The 20,292-nt window shown below is 40.3% G+C and overlaps 1 protein-coding gene across 1 annotated transcript in view; it reads left to right on the forward strand.

Annotated features, from left to right (window-relative positions):
* The window catches only part of LOC306743991 (ERC protein 2), a gene marked incomplete at both ends in the record, with an annotated part of 102,130 nt that overhangs the window by 32,773 nt on the left and 49,065 nt on the right, over window positions 1-20,292 (forward strand). Inside the window, 2 exons of the mRNA XM_079226550.1 lie at window positions 12,636-12,773; window positions 16,654-16,842. Of these exons, the coding sequence (XP_079082676.1) occupies window positions 12,636-12,773; window positions 16,654-16,842 (327 nt within the window). The remainder of the gene's footprint in view (window positions 1-12,635; window positions 12,774-16,653; window positions 16,843-20,292) is intronic.

Here is a 20,292-nt window from a genome sequence, read left to right on the forward strand (position 1 = left end):
CAAATACTGCCTTAACTTGATGACTAGTGATAGATGCATGAACAAACAAATAGTACAGTATATTATTATTAATTCATTTGACCATTTCAATGAAAAGTGTTTTAACCGACCAACTAAAAGCCTCATGGAAGCATGCAGTTATTTTATATTCATATGACTACTGTTTTCCTTGTTGTTTCTTTTAGAGATACAAAGTTTCTGTCTGAAAAATGTTGGTATTAACCATCAAAGAAGGTGCCATCCATTAAGTTGAGAGTAATAATTGTTTCTCAATGTCTCAGTCCTCAGTGATCAGTGAAATGAATGCTCAACAGTTCACCACAATTCTCTTGAGCCACTTCAATCATGATGCATATAGTTCTAAGTTCTAAATTCTAAATTCTGAATAATTCTAAGAATTCTAAATTCTAAATTATATGCATCACATTACAAGCAGTAATTCTTTCTCACCATAACAGACTCTCTACTACACACAAGTAAGATAAACATATATACAGTATGTATTAATAAGTAGATGTATATATACATGTATATATTTATACATATGTGTGTATATAATGTATATGTGTATATACTAATTTATAATAGATTATTAACAGCAAACATCAAGATTTGTTTTCTAAATGAATACATGATCGTGTTTGCTAAAGGGTGGTATGTGGTTGCAGTTGTATTTCCTTTCCAGACTATGCACTACTTCACTATATTATAGTTGTGTTGTACAGCTACCTGCACCCAGAGATAGTGGAGAGATACAGATACAGAATGACTCAAAACTTTGAGGTGATGACTATTTAAAGAACATAGTCAGGGCTCCTGGTAGCCAAATGGTTAAGGCGCATACCACATTTCTGCAATGTCCAAGGCTCGATTTCAGCTGCAGACCGTTGTTACATTTTATCCCCTTATCGCAATACTATCAGCTTTCCATTAAAGGCAAAATGCCAAGAAATACCTTAAAACAGAGTTATACAACGGCAGGGCACTGACATATTGTTCACCTCATTGCGATCTTCAGTCACAAAATTTGGATTGTGAATTGCAGAAAAAAATCAACTTCACTTCCACTGTCAACTGTTTATATCCAGATTCTTTCTTCAGTACGTGAATAGATCAATAACAGTAAGCAAGACATTGTTTCTGGAGGAAGATATTGCTGTAGATTCTTTGAATGTCTTTTTTTTATAAATTAAATTCATCTCATCCATGTATTGCTATAGATATTTGTCTGGACTATCCCATGAACAAGTTTTGACGAAGCATTCATTGCAAGTATTTTTTCTTTGTTGGGGCCCAGTTTTCAAGGACACAACAATTAACAAATCTGTATGCAAGGGGAACAACGGGAATGAGTTCAAGCCTAACTTGTTTCCTTCCCGGTTTCAGACTGTAAGTCATTGGATTACAATTGTAAAAAACATCTTATGTCATGACTGACCCTGACCATTTAAAAGTCCATTGAGTGGCTGTCCTCCAACTCATAAAATTGTCAGCTCTGAATGAGTCAACTAAACACAGTTCATAGGCCTCCCTGATGAAAAGAGTCAATATCTAAACCAGACACTCAAGCACACAAATGTGTCCTCCTCCTGGAGAGCTTTCAGGGTTAAGATGATGCATCTGTGTTATTACGACGAGCTCTCTATCTTCACTACAAGCGGGTCCAATTCCCCTCCACGCCGAGTGTTCGTGCTGATGACCCAGGCTGACGACAGATCAACTGGTGTGACATAATGTGTTTTCACTTTTGTGTGTGTGAATGTGTGTGAATCTGTGTGGATGTGTGGATGCAAACTTGCTCTCTTTCCGGTCATAAGGAATTGACATTTGGAAAGCTGAGAGCAACAACTGTCTGTTGGAGTTTTATGTGGGCGTAAAACCAAATGGAAATACCTTTCTACTGTGGCCCTGTGTTGTTTTGGATGTTTTAAGTCCTTCAGTTTTTAGTATACTTTTCTCTTTTCATTTATTTGACTTTTACATACTGATTGATAGAGCTTTCTTTCTTTTAGCTTTAGTCACCTTCAACAAGTTTTTTCATGTCCTATACATATACATTAGAGTACTTCAGTAAAACCAAGTTTGAAGTTGAATCCTCATCCTATCAACATGGGTCCCTGCAAACCCCAGAAGTATACTTTAAGTCTTATCTCACAGGTGTTTAACTCTGTCATTCCAGGTTTTTTTTTTTTACCTTTTTTTTCTCTTCATGTTTTAATTTGTCTTTTAAAAAGAAATTAAAAAAATCTACCAATGTATTGAGGTCTTGAGGTCCTCGGGGACTCCCAATACAGTTGTTTCACTCTGTCAGTCATTTTGAAGGAGATGGTAACAGATGAAGCAAAGACAAATTTTCTAATGTGCTCTAGCAATTTTAGTTTTAGTTATTTACACAATATTCAAATTATCTGTACCTTTCCTAAAATATAAATAATCTCTTTCTTAAGATTAGTTACATAACTATAATGTTTTGAAAATAAATTAGTTAACATTTTGCTACGATGTTGTTGATTCTTGTTAATTTCAGTCAGTAGTCCTTGTATGTTAAATGTGGAGGTAGAATGAGGGTTAAAGGTCAGCTGTGTTTGCAGTGTGGAACTACTGAATGGTAAAGCGCCCTTCTTTAGCCCCTTGGCAATCAGTTCTTTAATATAGCCAGTGACATTTTACATACTGGAGAAATGACTCCCAAGCTGGGGGTCGGATGAGTCACAGATTGACCAGACTTTTGAAATTATTGTAGCGCACCACTGCAGAGACTATCTTAATTTGCAACATATATCACTCACTGGTGCCCTATTTTCTGTCTCGGGAGATTATGAGGATTTTAATCCTTTCCTAGAGGCCTCTCCATGGACAGTCACCATGACTTATATCATGGTACCATGATGTCATCGCTGTAGTTTGATCCCTACATTGATCCTAATAGTTAGAGGCTGAATTTAACAAAAAAATAATGAGGTCTTTAAATGAAAAACGAAAAATGCATATGCTAGGTTTGTGCCGGCATTTTCAGTCTTACGTATCACAATCAGAACAGTGGGAGCTCTGTTCGAGCCCTTGGTCTACAAGACCATGACCAATGCATAATGATGCATTTATTTATTTATTTTCTTCATTTTCATTTCGTTTTTCTTCTTTCGCTGCGGGGGCACGGGTGTGGGAGGTACACACGCAGAGCCGGTTGTGGTGTGGTTTTGGCATACATGTGTTATTCATGTTCAAACATTGTGGTCGTCTCAATCCATATTCATGCTTTTAAAAAGGCTGGCTGTGTGCATGGAAGTATACTATCCCCTATCATGTTCTCTCCCTATAGCAACCACAGACAGGGAGATTTGATTACGTCTGCTTGGGCCACATCGGGCATATGTGTGCATGTTTGTGTGTATGTGTGTGTGTGTGTGTCTATACAGAAGGATGCCTTGTACACAAGGGTCTCTGTTCGTTATAATAGTGTCTAGCAGGTATCCCCTAGACTTTCTCAGGGGAACCCAGCTCTGTTTCAGAGCACCCTCAGCCAGACTCTTTCAGCACTTGCTCTAGCCTGGTGTCATCAGCACGGTGAGGCCTTTGATTGTGAAGAAAAGAAGAGAGAGAGAGAGAGAGAGAGAGAGAGAGAGAGAGAGAGAGAGAGAGAAAGAGAGAGAGAGAGAGAGGGAGAGAGGGGGAGAGAGAGAGAGGGAGAGAAAAATAGAGATGTTCCCTGGCCTTCAACATTACCTGTCCCCCCCCATCCCCTCTACACACACACATTGATCTTTCTTTTTGAGCATTTGCTCTTTTCTCTGTCCATTTTTCTTAATTTTATGAGGTTGTATTATTGTTTAATTACACTCACATCCCTTGTTGAATTACCACAGGCAAACCATCATATAACCGTTTTCTGTTAAAGTCCTAATAGTTTGAGAAGACTGCCCATACATATTTATTGAAACTATGTTCTCCCAATAAACCTCTCTTTTCACTTCTTCCCTCATGTTATACACTCTTCCCTAAAACAACACTAGCACGTTTGAGTTTGATGCATATGGATATTTAGGGGAAGTGCTGCATGTTGATAGGAAGTAAAAAATGGGTTTTCCGCATTGGCACAGTGTTTATTATGTGTATGTGTGTATAAAGAAACATTGCTTTCTACTTTTGTGTCTGGATGTGTATGACAGACCATGATCTCTTCCTCCAATCTTAAACTACTTTCTGAAACAGTTATATATTATTATTAAGTACCTTAGAAAAGTTGGAGTATCAACAACTGTTACAAGTTGGCATCAACTCCCATATTCTTTTATTCTATAATCTTTGGTCAGATATTTACAGATCTGAATCAGGAAACTGCTCATTTTAGATAAATGGAAAAAGTTTTTATAAAGTTTGTATAAAATACTGGTTTACATTCCTTAAACTGAAATATTGAAAAAACATATGAGTTACTGAAAAAAATCCAAAAGATACCCAGCCCTAACTAATGATATTACTACTAATGCTGTTATAATGTAAAGGTGCATAGCTTGAATGTAAAGACTTCATTTATAATGTTTCTTACATGAAGTTACCACCTGACTTTACAGAATCGGAACAGTGCATACCATACCTAACCTAACACTGTAGGGCAGACTGTCAGTACTCCAGTTGAGTTATTGTGTGTGTGGAACAGCTGTATTTCTCAGAGATCCCATAACTCTCTACTGTACGTGTACGTTTCTGCTTGTGAGCGTGTGTGATCTTGATAGATCTTGTGATGGGGCCACCAATGCCTTTCATCCTAATGGATTCCATCTGACCAATCACAACGGAGAGACATGGTTACAGATAAGCCCGTTGGAGCTGGGGAGGTTCCGGTAAACGGCCTGTAATCGGCCCCCCTGTATCCCCCTTCTGCTCCTATCAGCAATCAGCCGGGGTTAATGGTGAGAGCCTGAGGCTGGCTGATTGGAGTCAGGCTACACATCAGTCAAGACAAACCCAGTGTCGGGCCATATGTCAGGCTCCAGCTATTCATGTCCGTCTTCTTCCTGACCACAACACGTGCACTGCAGTTGAAAAAAATCATGATGACTCTCCCACTTGATGAAGAACCTAAACCTGACTGTATCCTGATGATGACGACACAAGCCATAACTCAGTCTGACCTGTTTCCACCTAACCTGTTGGCAGTCAAGTGTTAGTATTTCATACTCTAAGATCTGAGGCATGCACTTTAGTTTTTGCCTGAATTGGGTCACAGTTTCCGCCTGTCTCTCAGTTGAACTGTAGGCCTGCATGGTGTATTTGACCTGTCTGACCAGATCACTGTAAAGTGTGCCGGGGTCAGAAGCTACAGGTTGACACACACACACAGCTGCTGTGGTCCCCGCCGGGTGGCCACATGTAATTTCTTTTTTCTTTCTTTCTTTCTTTCTTTTTTTTCTCTCTCTCTCTCTCTCTCTCTCTCTCTCTCTCTCTCTCTCTCTCTCTCTCTCTCTCTCTCTCTCTCTCTCTCCTTTTTGCTCTCTCTCTCTTTTAGATCAAAGGCCTCCCATTCCCCTTCTCCAAAGAGGAGAAAAAGAAAAGAATTAATACTAATGGTGCTGGGAGCAAAGGAATGAAGCGTCAGGGTAATTACCCAGCAATCACTGCAGCATTCCGCAGCTGAGGGGGGCAAAGATAGGGTCTTGAGCCTAAAGAGCATGGACGTGGATCAACTTGGCCAGCAAACACACAGACACACTCACTCTCACACTCACGTACAGCTCAGCTTGCACAAGTGCAATCTGTCTTCATTGAACAGCTCTGGGGTCTGCAGGAGTCTCGCTTTGCTCTGCGGTCGGCCAGAAAAAGTTACAATGAAACAACACTTGCTCCGTCTTTCTCGCTGGATCATTCCTTGTGTGCGTTTCTACATCTGTGTGTGTGTGTGTGTGTGTGTGTGTGTGTGTGTAGTGTGCGTAAGTGGACATATGTGTGCCTTTATGTGTCTGTGTGATGGTGTCTATTTGATATGTATGAATGCAGTGGAGGGTCTCTGTGTGAATTACTTTCTGGAGGAATGTGTGGGTTAGGGGGAGGATGCCTACTTGTCATACGTGTAAGGGCTACATACAGCCCCCATCGGCTGAACCTGGCCTGATATTCATGATATTCATAGTCTGATGGTGTGTGTGTGTGTGTGTGTGTGTGTTTGTGTGTGTATTCCTCAGAGATCCGTATTGTATGTTCAGAATAAGCCACATGTTACAACGGACGAAACAGAATTAGACAAGGAGATATGGTTTCCTGTTTGTGTATGTGAGTATATGTGCAAATATGTTTAAACACGTACACAAACATTAGGCCTATTTATCAAGCTACTTCAATATTTGTGTTTCACTAACCATACTTTTTTTTTAGCAAAGTTTCTAGACATTGGACCAACGTTTTCTGATAAAAGGGGCAAATGAACAGTTTTTTTCCCAACCAGTTTTTGTAATGAAAACCAGTTTTTGTACTAAAACAGGCGGTAATGGTTAAATGCAAACGTTTTTTACTTTTTAGGTATGTAAAATAATTCTCGCTTTCTGAGTAGCTTGTGGTTTTTTACCAAACTTAATCTCTGAAGCAGTGTTTTTGAGTTATTATAAGGTGCTTTAGCCAACACACAATATTAAAATAATTCAGTAAACTCTCCCACTTATCCCATTTATGATGACAGCAGCTGTACAATCATCTGTTCAACTCCTTGGCCCCCTCCTGATGTTTTGTCAGTTATTTGATTTTTGATTCCAAGGTTCATGTCATGCCAATGTTGTTTCAAATCTTTCCATTGAATTGTATGAATACAATCTATAATTTGTTGTTCATTTATAACCTTTGTTCAGGAGAAAACTCGGCACTTTGACTACTAAATAATGGTTGTTTATTCATTCTGATCTCTTTTCAACTTATTCAATATTATTTACATTTAATCTATATCTGTGGGTGTTTTACTTTACCATATTCATGCCGGTGTCATCCAGCATTCATAGATACTTTGCGTTATTTGATGTTTCGAAGTTAATCATGTGTAACTAAGATCACTTCCAATTTAGGATTGACTGAGATCCATCATGCATGCTGACAAAATACAGGAAAGTTGCGAGTTTGTAAAAGTATATAAGTAAATTATAACACATTGATAGATGAGGCTTATCATGTGTATTCATCTCTGTACGCTTGTTTCTCTGTAGTCATAAGATCTGTGTATGTTTACACGCCTGTGCGCCTGCATTCAAATGAGCGAGTGTGTGTATGTGTGTGTTGTTGATGGACACAGAGCACCTTTGTATTTCTAAACAGGCGCTGGTGGTTAGGAGCAGAATGAATGTCGGGGCAATAGAGAGGTAGCTGCTGTGAGAGTCACAGGCATCAGTCGTAATTCTCGTGATACCCTTAGAAAATTCTGTCTCTTTGGTTTGCTCCTAGTTCCACCTCAACAAACCTTTTTCAACACTCGGTCCTGCCTCTGAATGATCCTTTTTTGGTTTGGATGCAGAAGAGATTTGGTAGAGAACAGCACAGCAGATAGAGAGAGACATGAGGGCAGGCAGTGGCACGCAGTGGAACGATGCATACTTGTATACATGTTTTAAATGTGCCCAGCCCTCTTCTGCAGACAACAGATAGCCAACAGACATTTTTTTTAATCATTTCTTCAGGGGGAATCTCTCATTCTTTTCTAGTTTAGAAGGAAAAATTGCTCCCTGACAGAAATAAATCACAAGCTCTACTTTTCCTTGTTTAGAAAAGTGTGGATGATTTCAGAACGTGAGCATCGTGCTTCTTGACCCTCCCTTCTCTTCCTCCCTCTCTCAGGCACCACTTGTCTTATGAAGTCATTTTGCTCCGTCGTTCTGGTCGATAACAGATGAGTAATGACTCCTCGAGCAAAGCAGCATGACACCAGAAAGGTCATTCAAGGGGATAGGGGAGAGGTGTCATTTTCTGCTTTAGGGGGCTCTGTGTCACGTTGTCCTCTTTTGTACATTCCCAGTCAGTCGGCTCAGCGGTCTCCAGAGATCTGGTAGAGCTGTGAGTAAATACTGGCAGTTCTCTTCCAGTAGCGAAGTCCATTTATGTTTCTTGACAAGCTTCTATTCTCATTCAAGAACATTTATAATGGGGTAGTGTGTAGAAGGTGATTGTCTTCATCAATTCTGGAACTAGAGAGGACAGTGTCTCCTCTGTTTTACCTTGCTCTGTAAAGATGACATTTTTCATTTAAAATGAACTCTGGAGTTGTCACAACACGAGTGGTTAAATGGGCCCGCTGCAGACATTTGGCACATGGGGGCGCCAGTTCACACAGTATCAGCGTTTCCTCAGTCTTCCAGTGTTGCCTGTGTTGCTCTTCTTCACAGGCAGAGAAGAGTTGTTGGTGGGACAGGGGTTAAAGGAAGTGCACATCCTCCTCACACTGCAAAGGTCACTATCTTCCCTGAACTTCAAGAGCAAACTGTGTTTCTCTTTGAAGAACCACATCTGTGCTCAGGAGCAGTAGGACGTCCTTTATTAATCTGGGAATTAACAAGCTCTGAAGGCAGGAGATGGGAACAGTATGCAGGTGTACATGTTTGAGTAAATTGTAATACATAACCTGTTTGAAATTTACACAGTTTGAAATGTACATGCTTTATTTGGATTCTATTATGTGATTGTGGAGTACTTTAAGTAGCAGAATGACATTTCCAGTGTGTCGTCCTTCATGGTGTTTCGGTTTGACTGTGACCTATTTCTACACACTGTATTAATACATTTTGTTCAGTTTGTGGTTATTGTGCCTTTGTGTATTTGTGTGTGGCTATGTGTGTGTACATGCGTACCATATTAGTGCCAGGATCTTTGGGTTTTTACAACTGTCCCTGTCATATTTTCAGAGGCGATGACAAGTGGAGAGTAATGAGTTGCCTTTCAGAATTGGCGACCAATTATTGTTTGGTATTTTTATTGGTCCAAAAGAGTTTTAAAAATACAATGATTGTATTTTTATGGTGGTCACGCTCCACGCTTGTCTCCTTTGTGTCCTGCAGAAATGATTCTTCTGGAGGCCACCGAGTTCTAGTTCTTAGTTTGGAAGGAAGACAGACGGGTCGACCGGGTTTGTGGTTCTGCTGCGGAAGAAGCTGCTTTTAGATTAGGATTTTTGCCAGAAACACAAGGCCTGATACTGGTTCACTAACTTCTCTCCCATTACATAGAACTCAGCTTGTCCTAATCATGATCATTCTCTACAGACTTCAACAGCAATGCAACACCAAGGTTCCCAATGGATAAAAAAGCCCACTAAACAGACTCAAAAGGGTTTTGTTGACATATCAACGTGTTAACTTACCATGAATGCATGGTGGCTACTGTTTCATACTTCAAATTCCTCCTCTCACACAAATATTCTTATTTGAGAATGAACTCATGCCATATTTAATTATGCTTTGTTTCACTGATGACAATATCACAGTCCACTTTCAACCCACTAGTTTTACCAACAAGTTGATATGTCAAAAAACAAATTGAGTGTATCAGCACCACCAAGTTAATAATAGTTAATGCCTCCACAACAGATAGCTGCGGCCGGAGGCATTATGTTTTCGGGTTGTCCGTCAGTCCCCTTTTCTTGAACGCAATATCTGAGGAACACCTGAAGGGAATTTCTTCAAATTTAGCTCAAATGTCCACTTGGACTCCAAGATGAACTGAGTATAATTTGGTGGTCAAAGGTAATTTTTCTCAAAATTCATATGCCAATTAAGACAATTTAAGACATCAAATGTGATGACATTTTGGACAGACACGGATGTAAACTGCAACCTGACTGGTTGTAATCCTAGTTTTTTTTTAACATAATTATGTCAATGATTAGTTTACTAATGATTAACTACTATTTTGCAAAAGGTCAGTTAATGGTAACCATGCGTTAACACATGCAAGGAGAACCTGGTCCCATCCTATCAGCTTGTTGATAAAGTTATCAGACTCAAAACAGTATAGCTGTAAACAGTCGGGAGCCATGTGTGTGGGAGACGACTGAGACAGACGTCATGGTTTCTCAGGAGGATACACACTCACTGTGCCTGGCTCATAGAGTCATGGTTGTAGGTATTGTAGGTGGTCTGATTCAGCAGGAGGCATGTCTGGTTGGAGAGTGGGATGACATATGCACAGCGGTTTAATGATAAAAGCTTGTGTGTATGTGTGTGTAAGAGAAAGAGAGATGCAGGAGTATGGTTTGAGGTAGCCTCAAACACTGAGAGATACAAGTCAAATGAATGGCTGCTGCTCTCATAACGATCGAGCTACTGGCCCACCTCTCTCCCAGAAAGGCATACGGCTGCCCTGTACCTTGCCTGTCAATAAAAGGCATTTCTCTTTGGAGAGTATGTTTTGCCTTTGCGAATTATGACAGCATTCCTTGCCCTCTTTCCCATATCCATGACTCACGTGACTCCTCAATACAACGTTTGAGTTCTGTTCAACGTTGTTTCTGCACAATTTCACAGAAGGCTGAGCGACGTGGCTAAATATTTCGACGAGTGGTTGTTGTTTTGTGCGACCAGGCCAAAGCAAACTGAAGCCTGGTAAAGAATGTAATCATTTATCTAAGACCAGCGGCAACATGCTCAATTTGACCTAAAATAGGGCTCTGTGGTGCCCATAGGGAACGGGAGCTAGGGTGTGCGTGAGTGCAAATGTATATGTTTCGTTGGGTATTTACTATTTTACTGTTTATTTTAACAAGGTATGTCAAAGCTACTGAGCTGCTACAACTAGAGGCCAAACCATGTTTGGTTTGTTTGTACTTCATCTTGTGTTTAATTTGTGTGGAGTGTGAGTCTTGTTTAATCTGTGAGGAATCATTGGTGCTTCATGATGTGGAGACCGAGAATGTTATGTGTCTAGTTTTGCCGTTTAAGTGGCTACATCCCTTGGAAAATATAGTGAAAAGTACCTCTTCAGCTCTGTCACTTAAAATGAGAGAAACATAAGAGAATAATCACTATGCCTCTTTTTCTCTCACACATTATCAACCCTAAAATCCCATCTAACACACCCATGGCAATCATGAATTGCTGGGAATTGTATCTGACTTTGGGAGTGTGAAGCTTTCCCATCATTCCCTGAAGGGTTTGATGTCCCTATCGCTTGTGGACTGACCTATCAGAGCTTTTAGCTTGGCTGTATAATGACTGTCATTAACCGATCAAGATCTGCTGAAGGGTCCTGGCTGCTTTTTCCCTTTCCCTCTTGCCACTTTCTCTCCATTGCCAAAACCAAAATGGCTCCTTAAAATCTTTGCTCTTGTCCTCCAGGGAGCAGAGAACACCAAAGTCTGAAGTCTAGTTGGATTAATTTGTAAAATAGCTGTGGAGATTTGGACATTATCTATCTATGTACCCATGACTGGAATGTAGATTATCCCCCCCACTGGACATTTTCTAGCCTGTCACCATCTCAGTTACATTGTGGTCTCTTGATGGCCTGAAGTGCTTTTCTTTTCTTTATTTTATTGGATTCTCATGTTCATTAAATAATGAATTCCTTTCATTGCATGTGCCTTTTCTTTGTACAATTCAAGCCCTGAGCTGAGAAAAGACCACTTGGGTCAAATGTGGAATTAATGCTTTGCAGCAGTGAGTGAATGGTGCTTTGTTTGTATGTAGAAAAAACACTAAAGAAGACTGAGTTGGAGACAGGGGAATATATGCTCTATGCCACTGAATAGGTCTCAGGGGATCTCAGGGAGTCCATCAACTTTTTTAATTGAACTCCATTTTTTAAAAATCAAGACGACATTAATTTAGATTCAATGGAATGTAGAGTGGTGTGCTTGTGGAAATTATAAGTCACCGTGTCACCATGTCCTGTAATCACATGTGCTTTCCCTTTGTAACTAATTTGTAGACCTCTGGAGTCTCATTGCATTGCACTGTGCCCTACCCCAGCTGCATCTGCTAGTGTTTTGGTTGGTACAGCTCGGAGCATTTTGTGTTTGTGTGTGAGCCTGTGTGTGTGTGTGGCTGTGAATGTGTCTTTGTGTGTTTCTTTTCTGTTTTGCGGATGTTCATCAGATAAAGGCTTTTGAACACATCAATTGGCTATTGCACCACCACTTTACTGACATGAGGTTAGCCGCAGAAAGGCAGATGCAGAGACATCGTCCCAGAAGCCATGGGCTGAATGAACTCTACTAAACTAGCACTGAAGCTGATTTAGTAACACCATCAAAAGGCTATTTTGTTTACACTCCTCCACAGAGTCTAACTTATTTTCTCTCCATGGATCCAACCATAATTGTCTTGACCCGAGCCGTGGAGTGGAGACTTTCATTGCTGCTCATCTTTAAGATGCCGGGCACGAATGGAAGACATTACAGCAGGAAATTGGAGAATGCAGCCAGAGGCTGAGCACACTATTCAGTGTCTAGATTCATCATCTCGATGAATCGGCGGTCAATGGGATAATTACTTTTTGTGGTACTTTGGCACCGCAAGGTCTCCAGTCACAATAGTCCAGTTGTGTACTTTGCACGAATGCTCCTAAACCTTTCAGGTTTGATCTAAACGTTTCTGCCCATAACGCTTGTTTCACATCAACATGCTACTAACCTCAACTCCCCTGTTTCTCTGTCTCTGTCCATCTCTCTCCAGATTGAGAACCTGTTGGAGCAGTTAAAGGATAAGGACAAACAGCTGGCTGGGTTGAAGGAAAGGGTCCAGGGCCTTCAGACTGACTCCAGCAACACAGACACAGCGCTGACCACACTGGAGGAAGCTCTATCAGAAAAGGTAGAGGTATAGAGGGAGGGATGAAGGGAGGTGGAGCAGGATGGCCTTATTGAAAAGGTTAGAGGTCAAGAAAATCTGACAGAACCTGCTGAGAAAAGAGACTTGAAGTGAGGGTCACGGTTGCTCTGGTAGAATAGTTGCTAGAGGAATGGTGTGAAGAATGATGCACACTATTTATGAAGGAAACTCAAACTTGTTTCCCAGACGTTGATATAACAACCGACTATACAATACAGACTGAATGAAAACTCACAAAATGACACTATTTGACCACCAACTGGTATGGAATTTTCACCCACTAAGGCACACTTGTCTTTCAGGAAGCTAGCATACAGCTTAATTAAGTTGCGTGCTTTGCTGATTCAATGCCATCATTTACTGACACAGTCTCCTGATGTATAGACCTTGGACCACACGAGATGAGGTCCTCTCCGAAAACTCCAAGGGAGAGAAGGAGAAGGGAGGTCCAAGGTGAACATAGACAGAGGATTAGTCCCTGTCTGTAACTGCGCTGAACATAGGGAGGGAATGATCCATGGAATAAGAGGAGGATAAAAGTTCTGAAAGGGGGAGGAATGGAGGTATGGAAAAGTGGAATGGCAGGCAGAAGAGGCATAGCCCTGATGGAAGAGGTGGCCTCAGAATTAAGGGAGGAAGAGGTCAAGGAATGTAAGGATGGAGGCAGAGTAAAAAATGAGTAACTTCTGCAAGGCATTTAAAAGAAGAAGACAAAGAACAGAGCTGGCAAGAGGAACACAGTTACAAAGGATCATAACACATACATATTAAGGAAAACATAGTAACTGACCATTAGGGAACTTATTAGAGACTACTATTATTGTAGTTTTAAGTCTCAATGGACCTTGTAGTGCCGGTCCAAGGTTAGGGAAATATCAATATCATTGCTTTTTAACAGGATTTACTGGCCTACATAGCCTCAGCAAATAGTATAATGAGCACAGTAACATATGGATCCATATATATATATATATATATATATATATATATATTTTTTTTTTTTGGAAGATACATTGCAGCATAAATTGCCTAGCTGTACAACCATGTAAATCAAGTTGAACTCTGCATTGGTGGACGGGTGAGCATTTGTTGTTTTCTGGCAACATGATAGAGCAGCTGGTCCCCATAAAGCTTCACTTCAGCACCATTGAGCTGGCATGCCACCACTAACATTAAAAGATGAATGGTCTTGTTGGCCATTGTGGTGTTTCATCTTTAGTAAAATACAGTGCATTTTATTGCTCAGGTACATTTACCCAATAAAGTTTGATTCTCACATATTCCCTGTTAAAGGAGTTAGTGTTTTTCTTTCTACACACGTCTTTAGTGATTTGTGTTTGCATTTACCAGTGATTTCTATTTGGAGACAGGCTTATTTGCAGGTTAGATTTATAGTTATATACTGTTCTGACTATGACCATGGAAATGTCAAGTCCTAGTCTGGAAGTAAATACAGTCTCCCTTGAACTCACTGGCTTCCTTTCAGAGGGGCCTGATCTTGCTTAGGTTTGTTGCATGTTTGAAGTTGTTACTAGCACACATTTGTTGGTACTACAGTCTTAAAAAATGATTACTTTAGTGCTGCAGGCTAAAATAGTTCCCATTTATGTGTTTGTTTGTACTGCAGGAATAAAGATGGATGCTGGTTTACATTTTGTTGGCACTGGCTGCTGCTTAAGAGTTTATAGAGTTCCTAGTTAGGACAGATGTGGATGTCCAGCTGTACTTCTTGTTTTTCCAGTGGCTGCCCCAGTATTTCTGTTAATGCATACATATTTCTGTTTGTTACGTTAGCTTGTGTTACTTCCGCTCTGACCTGCCAAGTGCATACTTGTCTTAGGGACTGAAGGGACAAGATCAGTAGAAAAAAAAACTCTACAGGAGCTTCCATTACAAAATTGGAGTCATACATCTCTCCTGCCTGGAGAACATGATTGGATGTTACCAGCCACAGCTGTGAATGAGCCAGTCATTGTGAAGCATATTGCAAACAGCTGATGCCAATCAGCTAAGAGAAGCCTGCATTTACTGCTCTGCCTGACCTGGTGCTATGCTTTGTTACTGACATTTTCAAAAGGTGGTATTAAAACTCGATTAAAGTTTGGTTTTGAATAGGAGATATAACATTTGTGCAGCTAAAGAATTGTATGTCCTTTGCACAATGTTAAGTGCTTTGACACTGATCATGTGAGAGCAGGTGAAGTGGAGACGGACACAGGGGTGCTTGAGTTCATGACAGATCTGTGTGGAGTGTCTCTCTGTGTGCCTCGCCTGCAGGTTGCAATCGTTTACTCAAATGGTGTGATGGTTGAATTGTATTTCACTTGAACTACACTGAATTTATTGAATCTACAAAACAAATTATTGTTTGCATTTTTCTCACTGCAATTGATATATATATATATATATATAATGATGTTTTTCTTTCACTATAAATATATTTTCAATTAAAATGATCTTTTATCACCTAAATAGTTTTTTGTTGCCGACAGACTTTGAAATGAATAGCATAATGGCAACAATAAACTGAAAATCCCTTTTCTCCCTCGGCCCTCTGTTTACCCAAAAACCACTTCTGATGCAGCCTACATATAATTCAGCTAAGATGAGGAGAATGATGGCGAGCTTTTCAGACTTTGTGGTCAACACAGGGTGGGTGTAATGTGTTTACAAGATCGAGTGTGTGTGTTGCTAATCACACTCCCTGTCACAAACCTGCTCTTGGAGCCAGTCGCTAGCCACAGTGCTGTGGTTCTAATTAACAGGCTGGGGCATTGTGCCCGAGCCGAGCCCTGCTCTTTGGTGTGTGTATTCGCGCATGTGCCTCTCTGTGATGAAATGTTTGTGTATTTTTGTTGTATTTACGTGTGCTCCACACTTAAGTCCCAATTTATTATCACATCCTGGTCTCTTTTGCTAAACCCCAAACATCCTAGAGATATTTCATAATGTGGGGAAAACACCCAGGACCTATTAGCCATGTGGTCTCTCTCCCTTTATGATCTTTTTCTTTCTCGCCCTCTCCTCCGAAGCCCACTATGCAGTGCGTTACTGTGCCAGGTCTAGTTAGAGGGTGTATTTGTTCAATTACCCAAGGTTTTAAAGCTGCCAATCATGCAGCAATGCCACATCGTAAAGCCTCATTGCTGAGCTCTGCTCTGTGCCTAAATAAACACCTGAGTAAACACCTTGATAATCACTTCAGTCCACACCTAAACACACACACACACACACACACACACACACACACATACGCCTTAACACACACCTACTACACACATCTTTCACTCTCCGCCACCCATAGTGTGGTCCTGGTTTCAAGCCAATGCCCAAATCCGTGGTCCTCCCACTGTCCGATGTGATTAGAGAATAGAGAAAATTATGATGTAAACATTCCAACTTGGCTTATCAGCAGGCAATGCAGAGTCGCGTGGGAAGTGATCTACAGTTCTGTCCAATCCATTCTCAATAATCTTTCTCTGTCCCTCAACCCTTCTCCTGCTTCCCACATCTCTCTCTGTTCTACTTGGCTCGGATCTCCTCATGTCCGTGCTATTATTTAAGGCAGTATATTTAAGTTGGGCATTTATGACGGGCATTTATGAGTTTGTCTTTAGCCTCACTTTGCGAGACATGCTGGCGAGCCTTAACAACCAGACCCTGGCTAAAGTGATTCAATATTGATAGGAAAGAACTGAAATCACTCAGGGGCTGACAATGTTTTGCACACTGGAAGCAAAACACACATTTTTTAAATGTGAACCAGCTTTTATGCAGAAGATAGCTATCTAGGCTCTTTACTATAAAACTACTCACACCTCTCGTGAACACATTATCTTCTCTTGTCCTTTTACTATTTCAGGAGCGAGTAATTGAGAATCTGCGTGATCAGAAGGAGCGGGAAGACAGGGTTCGTCTGGAGGAGTTGGAACAGATGAGAAAGGAGAACCAGGTATTAAAGGACCGACTTTCAGCCCTGCAGCCCCAGAAACTGTCCCAGAGTCAGCCTGCTAACTCCGTCCTGACTCAGAACCAGCGGCCCGATGGAGCGGTCAGTATGGATTGTTTTGATGAAGTCATGATACCTTAGGAAGTGATGTTTTGTCGATTAAAAAAAAGGTGTGTGTGTGTGTGATATGCCGTGTTTTTGTAAACATGTTTTGGATATTGTATAACATTTTATATGAAATATCCAAAACAAAAGTTGTGGTTGAAACGGTGTGCATGTTGATACAAGCATTGTACACCAGATTGATAGTCTGGTATGTGTATGAACTGCAGACAAACAGCAATCAATATTTCATCGTTATCCACATCAAAACAGACTGTTGCATGCTTCGCCTCTTGTGCCAAGCTCTAAAATGAGCCCAAACACAAAATCTCATTTCAAAGACCTCATAAAACAAATATTAACAAGTAGCTTTCCCGAAACCTTTTACTGTTGAATACTTCAAACGAACATTATGACGCTTTATGATTATTTTTCATCGTACAAAAATAATTAAAATAATTAACTTTTACAACCACTCTGTACTGGTTGTAATACACTACTTGAACCCTGTATTTACACAGTGCACATCTCCAGTAATAGTAATTCCACTCTTACCTCCTGTATGCATCCACAGTATTGTTAGCAAAGGGCCTGCCTGCACTTTGTCCCACAGGATAAAGGGATGAATTAAGAGAGAGTGATTTATGGACGTAAAAGATCCCTCTAACCCTGTCCGGGTGCCAAGTCAGAGGCCTTGCTGTCTTTTTTCTCCCTTTTATTTTTTTCTTCTTCCAGGCTTACAAGCCAGGACAGAATCTCGCCCTGCCAGAATTTATGAGACTGTTTTCTTTTATTCTCATAAAAAGCATACACACATCTCATTCCTGTGAAATGATATCTTGTTGAATGTTGATGCGGAACCACATAAAAGGACAGCAGCTCCATAACTCTTTGTAGCAGGCAGTTTCACACTCTGACAGAAGTGTTGCCATAATTGGACTATTTTGTGTACCTGGCATCAGACCTGTTATGTAAACTTGCAGATTCTTTAGAAACGCAGCTGATGTTTGTGTGTTTATATTTACGAGTGTATGTTTGTGCTTCCCGTGCATGCAGGCCAGTACAGAAACAACAGTTGAGTTCATGTTTGTACGGACGTGTGAGTGTCTGAATGTGTTCAAATGTGCAAGTGTGTTTGATCTTATTGTGGTGCAGTGGCGTGTAAAAGGTTGTGAGACTGTAATACTCGGTGCGTCAGAGATGAACTGAAACAGTGCCTGAGATTAGATTATGATCAAACAGACGTACTGCACAAACACATACACAAGCGCACACTTCAGTGCCATCAGGCAGTGTATTACATTTACTTTGGTCTAAATACTGGAATACAGCAATACAATAGAAAACAATACAACTTTATTAATCTGTAAAAACTTCACTAGGTGTTGAAGAGGAAATGTGATATAACAATACAAGAAAGCTGGGTTATTCACATTGGGCATTTCCTTATTGTAATTCTTTAAAAAAAAGGGTTTGGCTACATAGATTCAACAGGTTTTGACACAAACTAGACAGCACAATGTGCTTAGTCTTAATTTGTATCGTGAATAAATTTCCTGAGAAAATTAGCTACATTTTTCTTGTGACTGTAAAATATTGCTGTTGGTTTGCAAAATGATTGTATTTGGACAATGTGATGATATCAGAAAAGAAAAATGTTCCTCACAAACCAGCTTGACATAAAGCTAATGCTTACAGATCATGGCATTAATCAAATAGTTGTATGAGAAGCATATTTATTTTAATATTTAATCTTAAATTCCTCCAAAAATGTAAAAATAAGCTTTTTGCCTGACAGACATTACCTTTCATGCAGATGGAGAGTTTGTGTTTGCCATCAGGTTGTGTACACACGGTGGCCCACTCACTGTATCTGCAGATGTTTTTATTGTTGACTCAGTCAAGCTGTTAGCGGAGCTTTTTATCTTGACCTCAGAGCTCTGTTGACTTCACTGCATCCTCATCCTCTTCCCATAAAACAGTATTTGTTGATGCCGGGGTTAATAAAGAACTTCTGGAACTAAACACTAGCTCTTCAAAGAGAAAATTGTAAAGAACCTCAGGGAAGGCAATGACCTTTCCAAAGAAGGTTGGCTTGAATCAGCAAGCAGTCACCACACCTCAACTCAATTTTGAATCCTATTCAAAAGACTCTTTTCAAACTAGGCGGATGTCATATCCTCTTACCTTTTTTTGTTTCTTTTTTTCTTTGTTGTAGGTCTCTTTTTCTTTTTGACAATAATATGGCGATATGACTTTCAGATATTGTATTTTGCACTGACAGATCATTTCTTACGATTGAATGCTGTCATATCTAAGATATACAAAGAAAAATATTACCTTTAGGAGCCAAAACTTTTTTTAAATGATACCCAGCCTCGGTGTGACTGGGTATCCTCTGACCCAGTTCAGATCCTGGTGGCCACACATATTTAACGTATTTGTAATATTTACACTTCTGAGACTATTTCTAGGAATGATAATAATTTTGTTGACCAAATATGTAATCGTATCTTTACTGGCCTTCCCCCTCCTGTCATAATATCACAAATTCCGGTTGGACTCAATGTCCTCTCAGACCCTGCTTTCCCCCTATCTGTATTTTCAGTTTTCCACTGAAAGAACATAACAAACTCTGGTCCACTTAGGCCTAATGTGTTTTGTGCAAGCTAAGATTGGGTTTGATGCGTGTGCACAAGTGAATGAGGCTAGGTGTGGAGGTAATGGTGGTGAGGACGAGGTAAACGATGACTCGGCTTCCCTTCCAGAGGGCCAAGTGTTCCCATTTTTTACAGCATGTAATCCTTAGCACAGTCCATTTGTATAGTATACACATTAGGTGACACGATTTCGGGTCTTTTTAAGGTCACATGTGGCGCACTTATTCTCGACAGGTTAGTCAAAGTCATATCCACGGACATACAAATGTGTGAACAAAAAAATAAGTACACCTAATGAAAAGAGTCATCGTCTACAACAACATCATCGTTGACATTTTGAGTGTGTATTTTAACATTTACAGATGTGTTCCTGCTAACTTACCTCAGTATGCATGCATGTTCTCTAAAGACCTTTCAAACGTTTGTTGTGCTCCATGTGCTATGCCCATGGCAGTATCTCCCATATTCAGGGGCCAACGTATGCATATGGTTTATCTGGAAAATTACAAGGTAAAAAAAAAGAGGCATTTTTGTTCAGATTGGCTAGTGGTAATAGTTAACAGACACTCCTTGTTTTTTTTATGATGACAGACTCAAGCAGAACTACATGTACAGTCCCAGACCTATGTAGACGCAACAATGAATCGCTCTGTGTGTGTGTGTCTCTGTGTGTGTGTGTGTGTGTGCGCGCTCACTTGATGATATTTAAACGAGTGGCCTCAGCTGTTTCAACAAGTTAAACAATCTTCGCAAACACAGTAGACAGAGTAAAGTGAAGACCAAGCGAAAG

The sequence above is a fragment of the Taurulus bubalis genome (genome assembly GCF_910589615.1).
Source record: "Taurulus bubalis genome assembly, chromosome: 11".
NCBI classification, from domain to species: domain Eukaryota; kingdom Metazoa; phylum Chordata; class Actinopteri; order Perciformes; family Cottidae; genus Taurulus; species Taurulus bubalis.